The sequence below is a fragment of the Equus przewalskii genome, chromosome 10 (genome assembly GCF_037783145.1).
Source record: "Equus przewalskii isolate Varuska chromosome 10, EquPr2, whole genome shotgun sequence".
NCBI lineage: Eukaryota > Metazoa > Chordata > Mammalia > Perissodactyla > Equidae > Equus > Equus przewalskii.
This window is the reverse complement of record NC_091840.1, coordinates 25,790,486-25,813,783: the sequence shown is the minus strand read 5'-3', so window position 1 is coordinate 25,813,783 and position 23,298 is coordinate 25,790,486. Positions and strand designations below refer to the sequence as shown.

General features: G+C 55.4%; 1 protein-coding gene and 2 long non-coding RNA genes across 8 annotated transcripts in view; 2 read left to right on the top strand and 1 right to left on the bottom strand.

Moving 5' to 3' along the window:
- The window catches only part of ITGA3 (integrin subunit alpha 3), a 28,761-nt gene extending 14,637 nt beyond the window's left edge, over window positions 1–14,124 (bottom strand). For 2 of the 6 annotated variants that reach the window (XM_070560665.1, XM_070560664.1), the window contains exons 1-7: window positions 13,324–13,924; window positions 6,071–6,209; window positions 5,677–5,756; window positions 3,602–3,851; window positions 1,794–1,880; window positions 1,208–1,415; window positions 547–743 (exon numbers count right to left, since the gene is read on the bottom strand). In XM_070560665.1, coding sequence (XP_070416766.1) covers window positions 547–743; window positions 1,208–1,415; window positions 1,794–1,880; window positions 3,602–3,851; window positions 5,677–5,727 — 793 coding nt within the window. In that variant the 5' untranslated portion in view covers window positions 5,728–5,756; window positions 6,071–6,209; window positions 13,324–13,924. Of the gene's footprint in view, window positions 1–546; window positions 744–1,207; window positions 1,416–1,793; window positions 1,881–3,601; window positions 3,852–5,676; window positions 5,757–6,070; window positions 6,210–13,323; window positions 13,925–13,968 lie in introns of those variants that run through there. The other 4 variants (XM_070560662.1, XM_070560660.1, XM_070560663.1 and 1 more) reach the window with 4 other exon arrangements.
- LOC139073913 (uncharacterized) lies at window positions 3,216–12,869 on the top strand. The gene is made up of 3 exons (XR_011523079.1): window positions 3,216–3,399; window positions 3,610–3,725; window positions 12,506–12,869. It is a non-coding gene; the product is annotated as an uncharacterized lncRNA (long non-coding RNA).
- Window positions 14,084–22,875, top strand: LOC139073912 (uncharacterized). The gene is made up of 4 exons (XR_011523078.1): window positions 14,084–14,379; window positions 14,976–15,091; window positions 17,070–17,246; window positions 17,763–22,875. It is a non-coding gene; the product is annotated as an uncharacterized lncRNA (long non-coding RNA).
- The last annotated feature ends 423 nt before the right edge of the window (window positions 22,876–23,298 follow it).

Here is a 23,298-nt window from a genome sequence, read left to right as displayed (position 1 = left end):
CCACATCTCCCTCCAGCTCATCTTTCCAGGTACCAAGCTATCATGTCACATCCCTGCTCCCAAACCTCTGAACATCCCTCTACCATTAACCAAATAACAAGCCTCAGTTCTTCTGCCTGGATTTCAAAGCATTCACCCCCACCCCCACACTACCTGTCCAGCCTCATCTCTGACATGAACACCCCACACCTGCTAGATTTGGGCATGCCATGTGAGTGTCCCACACTTATGTTATACCCCTTCTGTTCCCCTCCACTGTGCACACTCAGCCCAGCCTTCAATGCCCAGGGGTACGTCTGCTTCTCTAGGAGGTCCACTGAGCTTGCCTCTGGTGGTTCCCTCTGCACGTCCTCTCTCTAGTACCAGGTAGTTATCAAGCTCTTATCTCATTTAACCCTCACAAGAGGGCTGGGGTAGGTACTGCTGTACCCACTGTGAGCTCCCCAGGCCTGGGCCTCATCCCGTCTCCCCTCGGGCCCTGTCAAGCCTGGTATGCAGTTGGCACTCAGTCACTGGGTGTGCTGGGGCAGGAGTGCTGGCTCATACCCTGGAATCCATCCTGGTTGATGTCACCAATGCTGGCCACGGAGAAGCCGAAGGCGGAGCGACTGGGGCCGTGAAGAAGGAGGGAGGGGTGGGCAGGAAAGGAAGTGCCTGCCTGGTTCATGAAGACATAGATGGCACCCCCTACCTCCTCCTTCCGCTCAAAGTAGTAGGGAGCACCCACCAGGAGGTCCTGCCACCTATACAGGAGAGGAGAGGGAAATGGAGTGTGGTGTCAGCCCCCAACATGCAGCATAGCTCTCGTTTAGCAGGCATAATTGTGCCAGTGTACACGGCTGTACAAATGGTATCTCTGGGCACAGGTTATGGGAAAGACATGGAAATGGCAACATGACCCATCTAATAGACAGCACATATCATAGAGAAGCCATGCACGCACAGATCACACCCAAACAGCCTGCATCCACTAGAGCCATAATGACAGGCATAGATACGGAGATGCAGGTGTCATGCAATTGACATGCAAATACCCAGAATCCCATAAATCTGATTACAAGTCAATACACAAAATTGACTTGCAAATCCCTGCAAACAGCATGCAAACAAATGCACAGTTGCAAACTTCCATTTCTCTGCCCTGGCTTGGGCAAGCCCGCCCGCTTCACCATTCTCCTGGCCCCAGAGAATGTCCCTGGATTCTCACCCATCATTGTTCAGGTCTGCCAGGGCAATGGCGCTGCCAAAATAGGCGCCCACCTGCGTGCCCTCCAGCACCTGCCTCCTCCGCAGGTCTCCGCCTGCCTCCTGGCTCAGCAAGAAGACAGCACCCATATGTTGGTGCCGCGGGGCACCTGTCACAATGGTGATGTCCGTGGGATGCAGGATTGCGCTGCCCACCTGCACCGTGTACCCTGGGATGGAGGGAAGGTGGTCAATCGAGGCCCCAGTAAACTCTATCCCATTCTACTCTGGACTCATCCCTCCAACGCCCCCCCCCCCCCATTATCTATTTCTCTATTCCAAGTTAGGCAAGAAAGGGGACCCTGGATGCCCAGCCCCCACTCCTGCCTGCACACTAGACCGTGAGCTCCATGAGGGTAGAGACTTTGCATCTTGGATGCATACAGGTGGTGCTCAACAGGTGTGTGCTAGTTGAACTAAATGCCACTAGTCACAACCTGCACCCTGGCCTCACTCTTCCACCAGGCACTGGAGTGAGAAGGCCAGCGTGCCAGGGACTGAGCCCCTTCCTCCTCTACCACCCAATGAGCCACCACAACTGCACTCACCAATGTAGAGGTTTCCTTGGTCCTTGGGCTCCTTGTAACTGTATTCAGACAAATCCCAGTCCTTCCGCTGAATCATATAGCTGTTTCCTTGACAAGGATTTGGGGAGGGGGTATAAGTCACCACTCCTTTTCTCCACCATGTCCAGGGCCCCCAGATGAGGATAATAATAACCCTTTTTATTTGTGAGCATTTTGCCATTTGTGGACCACTTTCTCTACACTTTAACATGTGTGTAAGTTAGTATGATGGCCTCTGTTTTGCAGATGAGAAAAGCGAGGCTCAGGGATGGGAAGCCACTTGTAGAGACATGGCTGGAATCGGTCATCCAGGCTCCTGGATGCTAGACGATGTTTCCCCCACTCTAGACACGGAGGGCAGACTCCACGCCATCATCTCTTCCTGGTCCTGGCCCCAGACTCGGGCTGCCTACCTGTCCCCTGCTCCCCTGGGCTGCTGCTAGAGAATATCTGCAGCCCTGGCATGGTTCTAAAGGACCAGGGGGTGGGAGGCAGGACCAGAGGAGCGAACAGAGGCCTCAGCCTCACGTGAGCCCAGAGCTGTGACTATGCCCCAAGCTACCTGTCAGTCAAAAGAAGGAGATTTGGGGCTCCCTCCACCTGTTGATTCTGCAACAGTAAGTGTGTGGTAAGGGGCGAGAGGTCACTGTTGCTACAACCTGTGTGGCGGAGAGAGGCGGAGACGGAGGGAGTGTGAGCCATCAGACCCCTGAGAGGAGGTGTGAGCCATGGTAGTTACAAATTTGGGTCTTGATACAAGGAAATACTCTGCAGCCCCCTCAAAAGCCTGCCCTATATGTATGGACATGAAACAACGCTCACAATTTATTGCTAAGTGAAAAGAGAAAGTAGCAGAACAGCCTGTTTAGTGTGATCCTGCATGCGTGTATTTTTAAAAAAGATATCTATATATTCTAAAATAAGTCAGGAGGATCCACCAAACGCTTAGTAGTAATCACTGGGAAGTGGGACAAGGGAGATGGGTGGGGGGGACACTTTTACTCTTTATTGTACCAAATCCTACTGTGCCATTTTGTAGTTGTACCAGGAATACGTTTTATTTTTTTCAAGTAAGTTTTTAAATGGTTACGCTGGAGTCAGATGGACCTGCATACCAATTCAGGTTTCATAACTTACTGTTGGCCTTGGGCGATTTATTTCACTTCTCTGAGGCTCAGTTTTCGGTAAAATGGGTATAATAATCCTTGCCTCATAGAGTATTTTAAGGTTAATTAAGATAATATGTGTAAAGCCTCCGGCACATAGTTTGTTGTTGTTATTGCCATCAAGTTGATTCCGACTCCTAGCAACACTGTGTGCAGCTGAGCGGAACCCTGCCCAGTCTTTTTGCTCCATTCTCTCACCTTCCTGCACTTTATCAGACAATGCTCCACTGCTATTCATAGGGTATCATGGACAATTTTTCTGGAAGTGGGTAGCCAGGTCTTTCTTCCTAGTCTGTCTTAGTCTGGAACTCCGCTGAAACCTGTCCACCATGGGTGACCCTGCTGGTATTTGAAATACTGGTGGCAGAGCTTCCAGCGTCACAGCAACATGCAGCCGCCACAGTATGACAACCGACAGACAGGTAACGTAGTTCCCTGACCCAGAAACAAACCTGGGCTACAGCAATGAGAGCACCAACTCTTAACCGGTAGCTCACCAGGGCTGGCTCTGGCAAAGAGGTCCTGCCTCTTCTGCCCTCTGGTGTGGAGGGTCTGGGCCGGGTGTCCCAGTGGCTAACCAGGGTGGTGGTCCTTGCTCCTCCTCCCTTCCCCCATGGTCCCCACCTTTCCAGTTGTAGGCACCAGGAGCGCCGAAGTACACAGTGTTCTGGGTGAAGCCGCCGCTGGTGCCCAGCTGGCACATGCCCGTCTCCAGGTAGTCGGTGTTGCTGTTGCACATCTCGTTGTGGTAGGTCTGCCAGTCATCAGTGGGGTCCAGCTTCAGGTCGTTGCCCCGCACATAGCACTTGCCCACCATGCGCCGCTGGTCCTCCGACCCCGACCACAGGACCTGGGTGTAGCGGTGGGCACAGACCTGGGGACCCCACCCCAACACACATAGCCTGAGCACACCGCAGGGACTTAGGGCCAGCTGTCTCCTTGGCCCTGTGCACCTCTGGCTTTGCGGGAGAGGACTTAAAAGGGGTCTCCCGGCTTTCCATCTTCCCACAGCGATGGCTGGACCTGCCTCTCCTTTCCAGAATTCAGAAATCTGCTCTGAAGGTTGGGAACTTTTTGGAAGGCCAGAAAGTACCGGATTCGAGAGTGGCTTAGAGATCTTGGCAAAAGGAAAAGAGGAAAGAAGGAGGGGATGTAGGGTTCAGGCTCTCAAGTCTAAAAAGAGTTAGATACAGAGCAGATTAAGGGACTTGCTCCTCTGCTGTTCACAGAGGCCCTGTCTTCATAATGAAGAGGTTATTAAAATAACAACAGCAATAACAGTAGCAGCAGCTAACACTTACTGAGTGCTTGCCGTTAGCCAGACGCAGCTCTAAGCTCTTCACATACTAACTCTTCTAAGCCTCTTAGCAACCCTATGGAGCAGGGACAATTATTTCCCCCATTTTAGATAAGGAAACTGAGGCCCAGAGAACCTTGTCTTTGAGTAAGCTCTCACATCTAGAGAGAGGCAAAGAATATTCAAACCAAGGCTGTTGGCTCCAGAGTCTGAACTCTTTAGCACTAGGCTGCGCTCCCTCTTGTAGCTTCTCCAGCGCACTGGAGGTCTCGATAAATAGTTAGTTGGCAAATCCATCAGAATAGGGTATTTGTAAAACAGCCAGGGGCCAGGTGAAACCCAGAACCAGGCTGAGTTCTTGTTGGATTGCTTTTTGTGTCCCTTCCAGCTGTGAGCCCCACTAGCCCTGGGTCAAGCCTGTCCTGAGTCACTGCTAAGTTTCTAGTGCTACCACAGTACGTGGCACATAGTAGGTGCTCACAAAAAATGTGTGGCACACAGTAGGTACATGGCACAGAGTAGGTGCTCACAAAAAACTTGAATGAACAATGAGCGAGCAGACAACTGTGGAAGGATCTAGAACCGCCTTCAATGGAATCCTAGACCCGTACCATCCATAACAGGGCTCTAGAAAACATGTTTCAGTGAACTGGTGCAAACCCAGAGCTTAAAACAGTGTTCAAAGGTAACAGAAGTCACAACGGTGATGACCATGGGGGTGACGATTGATTGGAAGGGGGCACACTTTCTGGAGTGATGCAAATATGCTATTTCTTTAGTGGGTGTTGGCTACACAGGTGTATAATTTCTCAAAACTCGTTGAAATTTAAAATCTGTACATTTTGCTGTATGTAAATTTTACATCAATTCAAAACATTTTTAAAAATATTGTCCATCTGGGACTCAGAAATTGAGACACCAGGGACCAGAACTGAAAAATGTGGGAAGGAAGTGACAATTGTCAGCAGGGAGTGGCCCCCAAACCCAAGCTGGGTAAGCTGGGGTCAGCAGGGCTGCGCCTCTTCCGCCAGCCAGCCTCCCAGGAAGGAGCAGCCCAGGCCGCACGCCCGCCCGAGGCACTCTCTGCCCTTTCCTCCTCCAGTTCCCTCGGCTGTTCCCACGAAGGGTGAGCAGCCAGGAGGAGGGGGGCATGGGGCCAGGAGGAAGTGGATGATTCAACAGGACCCAGGCCATGCTGGGCCTCGGGAGGACAACAACACCCTGCCCCCCGAGGGCAGGACCAAGGGACACACATGTCTGTGGAGACAGCCACAGAAATGGCCATTTGCAAGGTCCCAGCTCACATACTGAGGACTCCTCTCCTGCGCTCTGCTTCCCTCCCCAGCTCCTGGGAGACGAAGGAGAGGGCTGGCGGGGGAGCCAACAGTGAGTGCCCACTTACCAGGACTCTGCCTGCAGGGCCCTGGCTGGCCACAGTCACTCCAAGCCACATGTCCTCAATAATGTGATGGGTAGGGTCACCTGTGGGCATGGGAGGGATCATGAGCCAGGGCATCTCACCCCATCTTCCCAGTGCCCAGATACTCCAGAGGGCAGGGGTTGGTCCCCCTTGGACCCTCCACTCCAGCAGGGCAGCCCTCCCTTCTCCCCTTCTCTAGCCCACCGTTCATCTGAGCTCCCTGAATCCCATATGGTCCCACTCTCCTCTACAGCTCCCTCTTCTCAGCTGGACAAAAAGTGACTAGACACTGCCCAGGCAAGCCTGGTATCTCCTCCAGGTCCTCTCTGTGCTACCCCCTTCACCAGGCTCCTGACCCAGCACTGAGCCCCAGCACCTTCCTCTCACTTTTCTCCTTGATGTCCATCCGCTCACAGTCGTCCTTGTGGGCAGTGAGTGGACACAGGTACACGGCACCGGTCCGGTTGGTATAGCCATCAGGCACGGCGAGGTCCCGGGGGGCACCAGCCAGGAGCCTGGGGGGCAAGGAGGTAGTGGGGCCTGGGCTCAGACTCCCCAAAGCCCACTTCAAACAACTTGCTGTTCAACATGCATTTACTGAGCGTCTGCTCTGTGCCAGGCTCTGGGATCAGGAGATGATGAGTGGATCCTAGCCCCTGCCTGCCAGGAGTACCCAGTGCAGAGGAAGGCAGGTGAGGAAGCGGACCCCTGTAGTCAGTGCCTCATGAGAAGAAAGCAGGGAGCAAACCAGCCCAGACTCAGCATGGAGGGCAGTCAGGGAGGCCCACAGAAGAGGGGGCCCCAGGCGGAGTCTGAGGATGATGACCAGGGCTCACCAGGTGAAGAAGGAAAGGAAGGGCACTTTGGGGAAAAATACGGTATGTACAAGGGCCAGGAAGCATGAGCAAGCAGGGTGACTCAGGGATCAGCCAGCCCTCGGTACCGCTGGTGTCCAGGAACGCGGGGAGGGACAAGAGGGCAGGGTGGGGAGGGCCTTGGGGACCCACGGAGGGATCTGAAGCAACGGAGTGACTTGGTCAGATCTGGGTTTTGGAAGGAATGCTTTGGCCTCTGAGATGAAGGTAGACCGGAAGAGAGCAAGACTGGAGGAATCCTGGCACGGGGACCAACTTCTGGGGGCTCGGGGAGAACATCTGATGGATGGGGTGGAGTTGTTGTTGAGGGCCTGAGTCCTTCCTCTCTAAGCCATCTGAGGACTTAGATCTGGGAGGCCTGGGCCTCTAAGTGACCTGGGTGATGTTTACCCCCTGCCACCACAGGTACATAAGGAATGAGGTACGGCTGGGTACCTGACACTGGACAATATGGCCCTCGGGCAGAGTTCTGGATCAGATTGGGGGTGGGCAAGGATTATCGCCTTGCCTCCGGCTGGCCCATCTTTAGGGACATGGACTGCAAGATCCTACAAGTGTGCTTAGTGCCCTGGCAACCCATCCCATTCCAGAGAGGTGACTAGAGAACCAGAAGGCAGGGTGTCAGCCTTGAAATATCTCAAAAGACAGTCCTTATACCACCAGCATCAGAAATCCCCAGGATATTTGTTAAAAAGGCAAATTCCTCAGCTCATCACAGACCATTGGAATCAAATCTGGGGAATGGAGCCCTGGAATCTGAATATTTAACATGCACCCCAAATATCGTGCATTCTGATTTGAGAAGCCAGCTCTACCACCCCTTGCTCTCCTGGCATCATCTCCCTGTAGCCTCCCTGCCAAGAACTCCTCCTGGATGCTGATGGACCAGGCCTCCTGGGTGGCAGGCATCTCCTAGGTACCCCTCCATCTGGTCCCAGCGACACTCTCACCCTGAGGCTCCCAGCTCAGAACCTGGGCTCTGGGCCTCCTGCCAGAGTCTGAAAGTGTAGAGCAATGGCCCCACCTGCAGCTCCTGCCTGGGACCTGTGATGAGGGCTGCAGGGAGTGGGCAGGGTAGAGCCTGGGCATGCCAGGGCTTGGGGTGCCTCCGCCCACTGGATGTCAGGAATGCACTGCCTGAGGGTTCCGGGAGTGGGGCGGGACCTCCGCCTGCGCCTCACAGCTCAGCTCAGACCTCACCCTGGGGAAGTGTTCCTGGGGGCAGGGGTGCAGCTTCTCTATGTGGAGCAGTCCTAGGAGTGCCCGCAGGACCTGGCAGGGGGCCAGTGTGGCAGCCAGGCCTAGTTAGTCACCCTCTGTCTGGGCTGGGGAGGGTGCTTGGTGAGTCCGCTGCCTGACCACCTGTGGACGCCTGTCCCTGGCATGCCTGCCAGGTGAGCCTAAGAGCCTGGGTCTAGGGTTTGTTCTGCTTCAAGGGGCAATTTCCTTGCTCTCTCTGAGCCGTGAGTGCCTCATCTGTAAAATGGGGACAGCCGCTGTCCCACCAACCTCCAGGGTTGTTAGGGGAACAAATGGGTTCTTCTTCAAAAGGCCTTTCTGACTATGAAGCCACGGCCCACCTGACCACTGTCGTTCTGATTTCTCGTGGCAGCGGGCCTGGCCCTAGCACACTGCCAGGCCTCCCTCCAGGAATTTCTGCCCTATGAGGTTAGAGAACCTGGAGCGGAGGGCAAATAGCAGGCTAGTTCAGTGTTCAGAGGCAGCACAGGATGGGACAGAAGTAGCATTTCCATGGCCTAAGGATAGCAAGCAATCACTAAAGTGAGGGTGGGGCCCCCCTCTGGCTCTGGCAGCTAGAGGCATTCTAAGGTGGGAGCTCAGATTTGGCTGGCGGTGGAGGCTGGGGGTTGGCTACAATGACCTTGAAGGGCGAGTCCAGGCCTCAGTGGGCGAGGGGTCCCTGGGGAGCCCAGGTTGCATTCCAGGGCACGCAGTGCAATGGAGGTGTGGCTGCCCAGCTGCTGCCCTGCCTGAGTTGTCAGGGCAAGAGGTGGCTGAGGAGCGGGGTGGCCTCATCTCAGAGGGAGTGAGCTGATGGATCTTTCCTTTTAGCCTCCTGGGGTACCTACTGAGATGGCAGAGCTGGGTATAAATGGCAATTGGATTGCAATAAATACCCTTCCCATCTATACCCTCTAGGCCCTCGCCCCACACGTGCCCACTGATGGATGGTGAGGCAGGGCCAGCGCCCTAATCCCAGCCCCACGTCCCACGCCCCTCCCTCCCCAGAGATTCCACAGGGAGCCCCCCCCCCACCCCCCTGGAGTATTTTTAGCTCTTACTTGGCCTGCTCAGAGGCCCCTTAAGGACCTCTGGCTCCCAGCCCGGGATCCAATGGGTCTACAGCCAGAGGACTGTGAGTGGATGGGGGAAGGCCGGTGTGCAAAGGGTTAGGTCCAGCTTCCAGCCACTGGCCAGGTGTGGGAGAATCCAGAGGGTGGAAGAGACCTCAATGATATGCAAATTTACATGTAAGTTAATATGAAAATTTAAATGTAAATTAATATGCAAATGAGCACCTCTGCTCCCTGCTTTTGGGTCTGGTCCAGATCAGAGAGTCCAAAAGCTGACCCCTCCCAGACTGCCATTGAGCCCACCCTCCTAGCAGCTGGGCTGCAGAGGGGTGTGGATGGGGCAGGGAACCCCTCTGGGAGGTAGAGGATGGGTGAAATGACCTCTCAAGTGCTTTCAAACAGCTGCCTCTTCACTCTTGGCCCCAGTCAAACAGCTCCTCCTGGCCTCTGGGGAGACCCCTGAGCTCCAAGTTCTGGAAAAGCACTTCCTCACCCCTGCCCCATCCCTCTTCCCAGGGGGCAGTTCAAAGCTAATGGAACAGCCAAGTAGAAAGCAGTAGAGTCGGAGGAGGCTGGGGAATGGGGCCCAGGGCTGTCAGGGCATCAGGCTGGCTCACCCTAAAGAGAAGAGGCCCCCCTGGGGTGGGGTAATGCTCAGAGAAATAGCCTGTAAGATTCAATGTCCCAGACTCTTCAGGGAGGTGCTGGGGGGGCTCCAATGGGAAGATTTCAGTTAACTTGGAGGGGGCCAGGGGGCCCCCATGACTTACTCCCCCACCTCAGGCCGGGAAGCAGGTTGGGGAGGGGCTGTTCCAGCTCTGAGCCCCCAGGTGGAGCGGGGACAGCTCTCAGCTGCTTGAATCCCAGCTCTGTGCCAATCCTGCTGCCCGAACTAGCCATCTCCCCAGAGGCTGCTGTGGTGGTAGCTGACACTGCAGCCCTCCCCATCCTCCCTACTTCTCCTCACGCTGCCCACCCAGCCCCCTCTGCCCTCGGTGACTCAGCCCTAGAAGCAGGGCAACAAGCTGGAGGAAGCGAGAGAATGAGAAAGGATGAGAGAAAGAGGCCTCGGCCCATGCCTCTGATAAAAAGGAACAAGGCGGATTTTCTCATTTCTTCTCCCTCTCCCTGGCTCCTTCGTATTTTTTCCATATTTGATCCCTTAGGGCATTCTTCATGTCATCTAACTTCAGTCCCTCTTGCTGCAATGGACGTCCTCTTCCTCCTTTGTTTAGCTCTGACCAAGCCCCTTCACTTCTTTTTCTACAACATCAGGCTTCCCCTACCTCCCGCCCAGTTGAAAGCTCCTGGGCCTGGACTGGTCATTGGAGAGAGCCAGAGGAAAAGGACACTAGGCACGCAGGTCCTCTGCCTGCATCCACAGCTGCTATGCCCATTTCCTCTGGCGTGAGCCTTGGAGGCTGCCAGGAGCCTGTCCTGCCCGGGGAAACATGTTTTAGGAGAGCACGGCAGGGAGGCCTGCTTCCTGCCCACCTCAGGTATGACCTCATCTTCCAGGAGCCGCAGCCACCTCCGCCCCAGGCTTCCAGACACTCTTATTTCCAAGAAATGGCGAAAGGGAGAGAGGGCCCCAAAGGTGTCTCCCATGGCCCACAAGGTCAGGCCAGACCAGAACATCTGGATTCCCAGGAGGGAATGACAGAGCAGGTGCTGGGGGCCGGAAGGTCAGTGGCCATCTCCCAGAGGAACTGTCCCTCTGCTTCCCCAGGCTCCTCATGCATCTCACCAAGAAGGCCAAAACACCTTGGTCCTCTGCCCTGCTCTTCACCCCTCACTTCCAGAGACTGGACACTGGGGCCTGGGTTGGGGTGAGCCTCCAACGTCGTGGACAGGGAACTCCAGTCCAGAGATGTGTGGGATGGGGAACAAAGAGGGTCCACATCTGGGTTTTTAACCATTTCTGAAATAAGACCTTCTTTGAGAATAAGATGAAAGCATTGCTCTCCCCTCCTCCTGCCCCCAGAACAATGCACAAACACGCAAGGTTTTGCGTATACTTTCAGAGGTCCCTGCATCTCCTGACAACCTTCTATGAACCCCGGGCTAAGAGTTTGTTCAGGACCATGAACCCTCCCCCTTTTCCAGAGGGACTTTGAGGCTGACAATATAAGACCACAACTTGACTTGCTGGTTCCCCTGAGCTGTGTACTCAGGCAGCTGTTCACATCTGGCTACACAGCTGGCTGCAGCTAAGCCCAGCTGGCCCAGCTGGCTCTCCCAAAGGGCCAAGGGGCAGGATTCAGTGAGAGGAGGAGATAAGCCAAGATACAGAACCACCCCTGGGAAAGACTGAGGATACCCAAGACAATGACCCAGAACTCTATCTAGAACTACCTGCTCCTCTGAGGTTCATTAGTTTTAGAACCTTCTGGACTCTTAGCAGGCCTAATGCCATCTCTAGCTGCCCTGGAAGGAAAGTAGAAGCCCTCTGCTCAGCCATCTTGGGTGAGGCCATGGGTAGTAAGGGTGGATGCAGGTCCTGGCTTCAGCAGGAGAGCCCTCAGCTGCTCCCTGGAGAAGCAGGCCTACGCAAAGCATTGCACACACATCATCTCATTAAAGCCCCACTATCCCTCCATGAAGAGGGTGTGTTGCCCTCCCCCTGACACATGAGGTGATTAAGACGCAGGTATTAGTGACAGATCCAAGATGGGAGACTGGCAATGGGACTCTGGAGCCTCTCCTCTCTCCATGATGCCAAGTTGCCTTTTATAGGCCAACAGAGGCAGGAAGGAGCATATAGATCCAGGTCCAACCCTTTGGGGAAAACTGGTCCAGAGAAGGGGTATATTTTGCTTAAGGTTGCATAGCAAAGCAGGGGGTAGGGGGTGGCGGATGTTACAGAATCCATTATTTACTCCAGCTTTCTATTGCATGCTTGCTTTTCTGATGTCTTTACACTATGTTGCCTTATATCATGCAGACTCAGCATTGAAAATCTGCAGATCTTTTTCTCGGCTGGGGCAGAAAGAGCACCAATATAGAAACTTGTGCTGATGGCCACTTAGGGTCTCCAAAAGAGGGAGGGTTGGCCGAGGCCAGACCCCAGCTGATGGGGTCAGGCTGGGAAGAGCGTGGTGGCCCTGGCCTCTGCAGAAGCTAGATGGAATTGAGGCCAAGTAGGTAGGTAGACTGGGCAAGGGCTGGGCCAGCGGGGCAGGGGCCAAGGCTGGGGCAGAGTTTGGACTTTGGACATTCCAAGCTTCCTCAAGTTTCTGCAGGCACCAGCCAGAGTTGGGAAAGGTTTCAACACACCATTAATCTGACCACGTCCTCTTGCTCAGCAGGGGTAGACACCAGGTGGGGGCACATGTATGGTAGGTCACTCAGCTCAGAGAGGTAGATGGAGCCTGCCTAACCTGTCCTAACCACCGTCCCTCCTGGGGCAGCCTCACCTCCCCCAGCTGCTCTCTTCCCCTACCTGCTGACCTCAACACACTGAGCCCATGGCAGAGAAGCCTCTGAAACCTGCACATGCCCCTCTGGGCATGAGTGTGTACGGGTGGGGGGGTAGGGGGAGTGGGGTTTGTGACACAGCAGCTGGATGCAATCTCCTTCTCCTCTCCCCCCATGCCTAACTCTTCCCCCTCCTTCTTGCAGCTGTTGGGGAAGGAGAACAGAAGAAAGAGAAAAACACCATTTCCCTCTTCAAACCAAAACAAACACACTCAGGGTTGAAGATTCAACATGAATCTGTGGAATGCAGGGAAGATGTCTGGTGGGAGGGCAGCACTGCTGGGGGCTGGGGGCGGGCAGGAGACCAAGCAGGAGTTGGGACAGTCCCTCCTCTCTCTTCTACTCCCCCATCCTCAAGAGGTCAGTGGGAGTGCCTGGACAGCTCCAAACGCCCAGACTCACCCATCACCTCACTCGCAACTGCCAAGCAGTTGAGAAGGCCCTCCAGTCTGGCTCTGCATGGGGTGTGGCTGGCACGGCTGCAGACTAAATACGAGGTGTAAAGGCTGGAATGGGCTTAAATACATATGCCTATAGGTTCTTCCCAGGAAAGGGGGAAGGGGGACCCGCTAGGTGTTTATCTTGCAGCTTTCCCCAGCTCCCAGCCCTGGAGAGAAGAGGGATTCCGTAGGTATTAGGTTCACAGAATGGGAGGGGGCTCAGACCCCACTTCTGTTCTCAAGAGAGGTTTAAAGAGCTGAGGGCCTGCGTCTAGACAGGTTCTGCCCAGGTCAGCACTCGCCAGTGATTACTGCCCCCCATCCCACACCCAATCCCTCCATTTCCCGCCAAGCCTCAGCCGCAGGAGGGTTGCCCACGTCCCCGCCCCCTTAACCCTCGTTCACAAGAGCCGGCGGCCCGCGGACCTGGAAGCCAGCGGGCCCGGGGCTGGGACTCAGCTCCAGATCCGCACCCTGCACACACATTCTCTCTCCCACCCCACCCCTGGCAGCCTCACTTACAGGTAGCGATGCTGCAGCTCCGTCTGCCGATGGAGGGCGACCGAGTAGCCGAAGAGGCTGCCCGGGTTCTGGGCCTCCTTCACCACCAGGAATCGGGTGTCCAGGTTGAAGGCGGAGGCGACGCGGCCGCCGGCGGCCACCATCAAGGCGAGCGCGCAGAGCATCGGGCGCGGGACGCGGGCGGCGCGGCTGGGGCCGGGGCCCATGGCTGCAGGCGGGAGCGGCGGCCCGGGCGAGAGCACGTGAGGGCGTGGAGCTGGGAGTGAGGACCTGTTCACCTGCTCCCCGCGCCGCCGGAGGACACTCGGGCCGGCCGCGTCGCTGAGCCCTGTCGCGCTGACCAGTTTCTGGCTCCCAGTCCCCGTCAGTTTCACGTCCGCTCCGGGTCTGCGCTTTCAGATTCCCCTTGGAGGTCTGCAGGTCTATTCTCCCTCCTGCCCTGCTGCCGGGTCACCTCCCCACCGCCCCAGACACCCTGCACTCCAGCTAGTCCCGGCCGCGCCCCCTTGGCCGCACTGTCGCCTTCGATCCGGCCTCAGCCGCGGATCTCGGCAGGCAGACCGGTCGACCGCAAGGAGGACAGCAGGGAGCGGTCCCCCCCAGCGCGCGCCCCGCCTCCCCACGCCCAGCCCCGCACCTCCCCACCTTGCGCGCCCAGCCCAAGCTCCGCTTTCCTTCCGGGGAAAGAGAAAAGGTCCCGGCTCCGCCACCGCCTCTTAAAGGGGCAGCAGCGCCCCTCCCTCCTCATCCTCCCTAAACCGACTCCGCCCTCTCCCCCAAACACCTGTCGGGAGCCCCCAAAAGCTTGTATTTCCTCTCCCCGCCCCTTGCTCCTCCGGAGAAGCGTTGCCTATCGAGCAAGATGGATTGGACGGGCGGGGCCGTGGGTGGGATTTGTCTGGCCGCTTTGCTGCGGCTGCTACTGCTGCTGGAAAGGCCATTACAGGCGCGGCCACTTCTGCCGGCCCGGCCCGAGAGCCCCGGCGTTGTCGCATGTGGCTGGGAACGACACTCGCGCACCGCTGGCTGGAATGCCCGACTCGCCTCTGCCACGCTGTGAGTCCCTGAGACGCGGCTGGCGGTCTCTGGGCGTTCTTCCTCGCATTTGGCCCCTTTGCTGTCCCTGTCGAGATTTGCTTCTCTTGCCCACCCGCCCCTACCCACTCTGATCCAAGCTAGTAATGGTGCCTCAGCAAAGCCAGGCACATATTTAACGGTGGTGATAACCAAGTATCGCTAATTGTAATTAGCAACACGACACTGTTTTCCCCAAAGGGCTGCGCCTTCTGGTATCCCTTGATGTGAAAGTGAGTCCTTTCTCCTTAGAGTGCACTGCGTCCCCAGTGAGCTGGGCCCAGACTGTACCCATTTCTTATCCGATCTTGCCTTCAGGGCCCAGCCCAGCAGAATTCCAAAGGTCCTCTCCTCCCACCCAGGCTCACACTGAGTGTTTGAAGACTGGGCGGGGACGTCAGCCCCCACAGGTGTGTAATAGGTGGCACCAGGTGGCGGCAGGTGGGCAGGGCCCATGGTTCTGGTTACCCGCAGAAGGATGGAACTTCAAGAGGTCACTATTTACTCACTTGCGTCTCACTCAGGTTTCCCTTATTGCAGCGTGAAGACCCATTTACCCTGAGCATTCTTTTCTCTAGGCTAAAGGAGCTTTCTTATTTGGGTCCAGGAATTCAGCCCTCAGCGTTCACTCCCTTGAAGTTCCGTTTAGAGCCCCTACTCTGAAAGCTTATAAGAAGAAGAAAACTACCGTTTAGTAAGTGCTTCTGCAGCAGGAATTATGCTAAGCGCTTTACAAATATGTTGAATTAAATCCTCAGAACAATCTTTGAGATGTTATCTCTGTTTTAAGATGAGAAAACTGAAGCTCAGGGAGGTTAAGCAACTTAGTAACTTGGTGAAAGCCACACAGCTCAGATTTTAATCCTGTGTTATCTGATCCGAGCAACCTTCTTTTTTTGAGGAAGACTGGCCCTGAGCTAATATCCATACCCATCTTCCTCTACTTTATGGGTGGGACGCCTGCCACAGCATGGCTTGATAAGCAGCGCATAGGTCCCTGCCTGGGATCCGAACTGGCGAACCCCGGGTCGCCAAAGCAGAGCACACAAACTTAACCGCTATGCCCAGGGCCCTTCCTGACCACTTAGGCTAATAATTAACATTTGTACAATTCTCAGGGTAGATCTACGCTTGGTGAGGCCTAAAGCTTGTACAATTTGGAGCCCTCTTTAAGGAAAAGAATAAAGAACTAGGCATGCAAAATTAGACTCAGAGCCTGGAAGGGGACTTGAGCCAAATTTTACAGCTGATGAATCATTTCACGTGCAGACTCTCATTTCATCCTCCTGGCCTCCCTTTGAGGTTCAGATTAGCATCCTCATTTGACTTATGAGGGAACCCGGATGTTCCAGGTCACGCAGCTCATAGGCGGCAGAGCTAGGACTGGAAGCTGCTGACCACAGCAGTGTCTTTAAGGGACAAACTCCAGGCAGATGTTGGTCAGACAGTCAGACGTACCTAAACAAAACCAGCTGTGATAACAGCGTTTTCTGTGGTGTTTGTGGAGAGGACACTCATCCCTGTCTGTCTTTACAACATTTTTTCCCAAGCCGTGGCCCCAGAGCCACCTAGCCTCTCTCCGTGGTCCACCTTGTGGCCCAGAGCCTCCAGGGGTTAGGCGATGTCTGAGGTCAAGGAACAGGATGCTGACCTGGATGGAAGTCACCTTGCTCTCCTTCTAGCTGGCTGCTGGGTCCTCCACCTTGTTCCAGAAGAAGGAGAGACAGACAGGGCTAGGAGCTCAGGGGCCGGGGTGGACACTCAGTGTGGGCAGGGGTCCTGCCTGAAATAGCTGTGAGAGTCCTGTGATGACAGATGGGCTCCATGCCAGGCACTATCTCTATGGCCATCCCAAACAGGAATGACCAGCATGTCCGATCCCAGGGCTGGGAGCAGGAAAGGGATGGGGGATGGTTTTTCCACTCCAGGGGAGTATCCAGAGGGAATGTGGGAGCGGGAGCAGGGGTGCCTGGTAGGGGGAGGACCCAAGCTAAGGAATGTGGGGGAGTTTCAGATCTGGGGGAGTTGGAACGGGGGTAGAGGGAGACGTGGAGACTGGAAGGGTCTCTGGGCTGGAGAGATGCCGAAAGAGAAATCTCAAGTTCATGCCAAAGGTTCAAAATCCTCTGGTTTCAGTGACATTATCATCCGCAGCTTCATCTCATCCCTCAGTTGACTTTATCATGTCAACTCTTCCCCATGGAGAAGGGACCCACCTAGAAATGTAGACACAGAGAAACAAGGGCGTGTGAATAACATGTGTAATGAGGAGTCTGAGTCCGTTTTTTGATGTTTGATGGCTGACAGCTTTGAAGCTGTCACCTCTCCCTCTTCCCCGTGTGCCTCACACCTGGACAAGCTGACAGGACAGCCTGGGCACCCTCCTTTGGCATCCCTGAGAGATTCGAACCGTGTAAACCCCTTCCTGCACAAGTGTACACCCTGACCTCACTCCCTAACTACAATAAAAACCCAGGCCAATCTCCTTTCCTTCCTCTCTCAAGCCATTTTGGACCCGCTTGAGAGGCCAGCCCTGCTCCCCTAGAGACCTCAGTTATCTAAATAATAAACCGTTTCATACCCTCTTGGTGTGTGTGTGGCATCATCAGCCTTGATATTGAACCAAACCGCAGATGACCATGATGACATGCAAACTATGGGTTCTGCTGTAGGATCAGGAAGGCTTCCTGGAGGAGGAGTAGCTGGACAAGGGAGAAGGAGGAGGAGGAAGAGGAGCTAAACAGCTAGCAAGAGGAAGCTTTGGGAGAGAAGAAAGCGGAAGAATTGGGGCCGGGTTTGAGGTGAAGTTTTCCCGGTCGCAACAATGACAACATCAATATTCTATAAAGGTAGCTTCCATTTATTCATTTCTGGCTGGGGACGCACCAGCCTTCCTCTGCCTGCCTCCCCCGGCGCACACCGCATCTCGCTCTCCCAGAGCCCCAGACCACACCACTTGCTCACTCACTTCTCATGGGAAGGTCAGCGGGTGAACATGATGTGCACAGGCAGCTGCTGGAGAGAGAGCGATGGCGTGGAATTGTGGTGTCAGGGGAGTTGAATGCAAGCTATCTTCTGCCCTCTCACCTTGGGCAGGTTACTTTCCTCCTCCAGGCCTCAATTTCCCCTTCTGTGAAATGAAATGGCTGGAGGAAATCCATCGTTCCTCCTCTACCGGCATCCCTGTGTCCCAGGGCCCCTAATATTTGTTGAACTAGGTGGACCAAAACACTGCTAACTGAAGCGAGACTCAGGTCCCTATCTCTGACTTGAATTGAAAATGCAGATGACTGAGGAGGGAGGGAGGAGGGGGAAGCGGTGACGCGTGAATGTGTTTATCAGATTTCCTTTCTTCTGTGACCCAGATACGGGGCCAGCGGAGGCAGGCGCCTGGTCCCGGCAACTTCCCTGGCTCAGAATCTGTCAGCCTCAAGCATTCATCGACAACCTGCTGTGTACCAGCACAGAGCTGAGAACCGCCAGGGGTGTCAGAGATGAACCAGAGCATCTTCAGGAAGCCGGAGTTTCATCCTGGCCTCACATTCTGAAAGCTCTCAAATTCAAACAGCCTAAACCCACATTGCATTGTATCTAGGGCTGGTGCTTGTGCGGTCACGGGATGGGGGTGTTTGAAAGAATATTTTGGCTACCATAATTTGGGCAAGGGGTGAGGTAGGCTGAGCAGGGACAGGGGCAGAGGGAGGGAGGGAGAGGGTGAGTGAGAAGGAGCCAGGCCACTGACTTGACTTGGACTCCAAGTACAGGTGTGGTGGGGTGTGCCAGGGCTGGGAGAGGGAAAGAGCAGAGGGGGCAGGCCTCAAACATCAGGAAACTTCCCTGCCAGCCAGTCCTCCCCCCAACCCCCCATCTTTCTAGTTCCTCCAACCGTCTCTGTAGTGCCCTCGCTGCCACCCGTGGCCTGGCCTTGCTGCACATGCCCTAACCTCCTGGCTGGGAGATTAGGACTCTGGTGGGCTCTACAGAGTTCTCCATCTCTTGCCAAGGTGACCCCTTCAAGGTTGAGAGGCTATGGGGGCCCATGTGGTAGCCCCAGCTGAGTTGAGTCCCCAGTCCTCAGGGGCCTTGCTATTTCCTAGGGAGATGCCTTCTTACTGGCAGGGTTCTGTGCTCAGGTGGGAAATCCGGGCAGATTGGGGGCTTCATCTACCTCCCCCGCCCACCCATACTAACTCCCTAAAGACTCTGCTGGGGGTGGAGGGCCATGTGTGGTTATCCCTGGAGAGCTCCTGCATATACGTGGGTTGGAATGTGTGTTTGTGCATGCATTCACACATGTTTGCCTATGTGATGACATGTCTCCAAATGCTTTGTGTACATCTGAATGTGGAAAGGGGGCCGTATTTACTGAGCACCTACTGTGTGCCTGGCCCTTTGTGTATGTTATCTTCTAACAGTCCAAGGAGGTGGAGCTGTCTCCCACTTTACAGCTGAAAATGCTGAGATGACCAACCTCCACTACGTGCCCCCTACCCACCCTGTGCCCCCAGTCATCTTGGCCTCTGTTCTTCCAGGATGCCACAGCTTACAAGTCACATGCTCTGAGTGGGATCACCTGTCTGCTGTCCCTGGAGTGAGGATCCCATCCTTGGGTCATCCTGGCCCCTTCCAGCTCCCCCACCAGACTGAAGCCCCCTCCCTCTCACTGAAGCCTTCTCTCCGTGGGCACCAGCCTCCTCCGATGGGCAGACCCAATAGCTGTCTTTGGTCCTTTGGCCCTGGCCTCTCTAGGGTGACAGCAGTTACCTTGTGGACTGCCCTCTGCAAACGCCTCTGCGCCCTCTCCTGGTCCTTCTTCCTGACTGTCCCTTCCCAGCACCCTCGCCCCCTTGGTGAGACTCCTCAGCCCACCCTGGGCTTCCGTTCACATTCCTTATCCCTCTGTCTCTCCAGACCACCCCCTGTGCATTAGCATTCTCCTGCATGCTGGGAACACGGGCCCAGGCTCCTCCAGGCTCCAACCTTGAGGTCCAACTCTCACGAACCACCTCTAGCTGGCCGCCCACAGGCCCCTCAGAGTCCGAGTGTCCAGAACGGGCTCAGCATCTCCCCCTCATCCCTATAGCCTGCTCCCCTGTAATGGCCTCTGTCTCAGTGCCTCGACCCCAGCAGGATTCCACGGACACACCGGGGCTGGTCCATGCCACTTGACCTTTGCACATGCTGGTCCCTCTGCCCGGAATGCCCTTTACCCCCTTGTCCATTTGGAAAATATCCACTTGTTCTTCGAAATCTTTCATGAATTTTCTTCCTTTACCCTTTCCCCCTGCACCCCTGCGTGTGCACACACACGTAGTCACTCTTGAATCTTCCATGCCTTGCGCTGACTTGTAGCCTGGACTTGCAGTGTGATTATAGACTGGCAGGGCTGTGACATTGGACAAGTCCTTTCACCTCTCTTAGCCTCAGCTTCTCACTATAAATTGGACGTTAACATACTAGACTCACAAGTTTGGTGAAAAATAGCAGAACTGGGACCCAGAAGTTGCCCGCTAAGTGGTAGATGTGCTCAATGTTGATTACACCTGTATTTCCAGCATGGGTGACAGTCCCTCACACACAGTAGGTCTTCAACTACTGTGTATCCAGCTGAATTCAGTTGGCCACATACTCTTTGTGGCCCTAAAAAAGGAAACCTAGTTGAGGGGAGTGAGAGGCCAGCTCCGTCTGGTAAATATCCTCTTGCTCCCGTCCCCTCCCCCACCGCGGGATCCCGTTGGGACAAACGTGTTGGCTCAGTGGCTTGAAAAGGAAAGTCAGAATTCTGAGGCATGAATCGCTGTGCCCACTGACTCACTTCCTCCTCCCCGCCCGCCTTGGACGGGCCGGAGCCCTGAGTAACACAGGTTGTAGCCTCTCCCCAGCTCTCGCCCCGTCCCAGCCCCCCAGCCTCTCACTGCGGGCTTCACCCCTGAGCAGCCAGCAGCGAGAAAAGCGGTGGAGCCAGTCACTGCCAATTTGAAATCTGCTTGCACGTTTCCGAGAGCTGAGGAGTAGACTACAGGGCAGACTGGGGGAGGCACAAGCCCTGCTGTCAGGACCCGAGTCCGCTGTGAAGGCAGGGCTGGGTGTCCTTGATGTGCGAGGCCGCACAAGTTCCCTTCCTCGTAATGGCCCTCTCCTTCCCTGCCCAGATCACAGAAGTTCTCACCATTGGGCAACCGCCGTATGACTTAAGGCCTTGTCTCCTGAAGGTTCCTCTTAAAATGTAGGGAGCCCTACCTGCCGGGGTAGCTCATGCGCTCCTTGGCAGAGATGGGGCAGGATGTTACAGCATCGCCCACAGAAACCAGGGCCCTGGGGTATAAATGACTCAAGCAGCCATGAATGCTGGGGGAGGGAGGGAAAGGGTGCTGGAGGGGAAAGAGCTGGGACAAAGAATAACTCGGGGTAGGGGGGGTGGGCAGGGGTTCCAGACGGGAACTGTTAGCATGAGGGGGCAGCAAAGAAGGAGATTTCACTTTCCTGTGAAATGATCCTCCGGGGTCTTGGCCTTTTCCCTCTGGAGGTCCCCTTCCCCACCTTGTCCTGGGCGTCAGGGACTCCTCTGAGGGGAGGAGTCTGATGGGGCTTGGGAGATGTCAAGGCCATTCCCTCAGTGTCAGAACTGCTCTGGGCAGAGACCCTGACAGGCGTGGATCCCAAGCAGAGTGATGGCATAGCCCGTCTGACTCTTGAGAAGGGAGCTTGGGGTGGGGATGGGGGAGGCCAGCCAGATGCATTAGAGGGCACAAGGGGGTGTGAGATGCAGTAGGCAGGGCAGTGGAGCAGGGGTCCCAAGCACAGCTGGCTGGAAGGGACACGCTCAGGAAAGCACCAGGGGCGGGAGTTTGGGCTTCAGTCTGCTGACAGAAAACTGAAGGGAACTGATGGGTTCACGCCCACCCTCCCCTGTGCCCCCCACCCCAACTCTGGGAGTGAGGTGACCACCTTTGTGGATTTAAAAGCTTCCTCTGGTTAGGAGTCAAGGAGACCCATTGGGGGCCGATGAGGGGATGGGAATGAGAAGGAGTGAGGGTGTGCCTTAAACTGGAGAGATGTAGCAGGACCTGAGAGATATGTGGGCGAAGGATGTGGGCAGGAGCTGGTGGCTGCGGGATGCAGGAGACACGGGAGAGGTCAGCAGCAAGGATGGCCAGTGAGTCTGTGGGACCTCTATAGCCTCCGAGGTGGAGGTGCAGGTCTGGCTGGCAATCTGCCCGAGGCCCCAGGACAGGGATGGAGATAGACAAGGAGGCCAGAGCGCAGGAAGGCCCCCGAGGTGGTGTTCCTCAAACCCACCAGCAGAGGGAAATTCTTTGAGGCCTTTCCCCAGGAGAACCAGCCATGGCTTTGATGACCATCAGGCCATGTTAGCCTGGCTGCACGTGGTCAGTCTGGGCCCACAGCAAGCTCACCCAAGATAGACCCCCAGGACCCAACTCCCACAGGCCTCTCACCACCTGCCCCTGGGCTCCAGCCCCTCAGCTCTGCCCTTTCTTCCTTCCAGCCCCTTTATTGTTCTAGCTCTCTTGGTGACCCCAGTTGAACCTCAGGGGCCCCACTTCATTCATTCCAGGCCTACCCTCCTCTCTACACCCGTAGGTACCCTGAGAAGACCGCAGAGCACTGTACACCCACCCTCGCCACCGATGTACAGACGTGATTGGGCCCTGGCCCCACCCCAAGCACTGGGGCCCCCCACCCAATGCACATGACCCTCTAACTCACCTCTGGTCAGCTCTGAGCCTCAGTTTATTTGCAAAGAGGTCATGATCATGCCCAATGCTGGGGATGGTTGGGAGGCTAACTGAGATCGTACATGGGGAACACCTCGCATCGGGCCACACACTGTGCCCTTCCCTTCTCCTCCCCTAGACAATTGTCACCTGGCCTAGGAGGTCCTCCTATTTCCCTCCAATCTGACCCCACTCAAATACAACCTTGGATCTCTTCCAGAACCAAACCCAAAGCCCAGATCTTTGGTCTGGGGCTTGAGGTCCTCCATGACTGCCCTGCTTACCTTCGGCCTGTGCCTTCCAAGCTCCCATCCTCGCCACGCAGCCCCAGCCCACTGGGCGGATCTTAATTCCCCAAATGCCTGCTCAACCCTTTTTCCAAGGCCTTTTGCCTGCAAGTATTGCTCCAGCTTCCTCCTGCCCAATGACAGCTCCCCTTCCTTCAAGGCCAACTGAAATCCACCATCTTCCCAGGCTCCCTGGGTCTCAACGGATGCTTTCTGTCCCAGCATAACTGTGTTTCTCCGTCCAACAGAGCATTTGTCACGTTTGGTCAGATGTCACTTATCAGCTTGAGCAAAGCTGCTTAAGCTGTCTGTGCCTCAGTTTCTCTCTCTGTAACATTGAATTAAAAATTGCACCCTAATCATACAGTCATTGTGGACAGTAAATAAGAATTCGCACAGTCTGAATTGCTGTAACAAGAATTGCAGTAAATAAGAATTGCACGGCCTGCCATGAAGTAATAGCTCAATACGTGTTATTTTTGATTCGGATGAGGGTGGGGGTGGGGGTGGGGGTGGGGGTGGCAGTGGCTCTCGCTCCCCCAACAGGCCTGTCCTCCAGGAAAAACAAGCTTAGACCCCCCTCTCTCTCCACCCTGCCAATAGCTCCTACTACACTGCTCTGCTTGGAATGGAGGTCAATGATGTACATCAAATTGAATCTCATCCATTGAAAAACTCACAAGGCTCCCTGATGGTCCCCTGGGCCCCATTCACTGTGGGACGTGGGTGTGTCTATGTCAGAGAAATGGACACCCAAGAGCTAGTGGAGGTGTCAGCACCTGGGGAAGCCTGTGATAGCGTCCCCATTACAGAAGAGCCCAGTTGGCCTTACCCAGGGTTCAGACTGGGAGCCCAACACAGGGATGGGGAGACAAGGG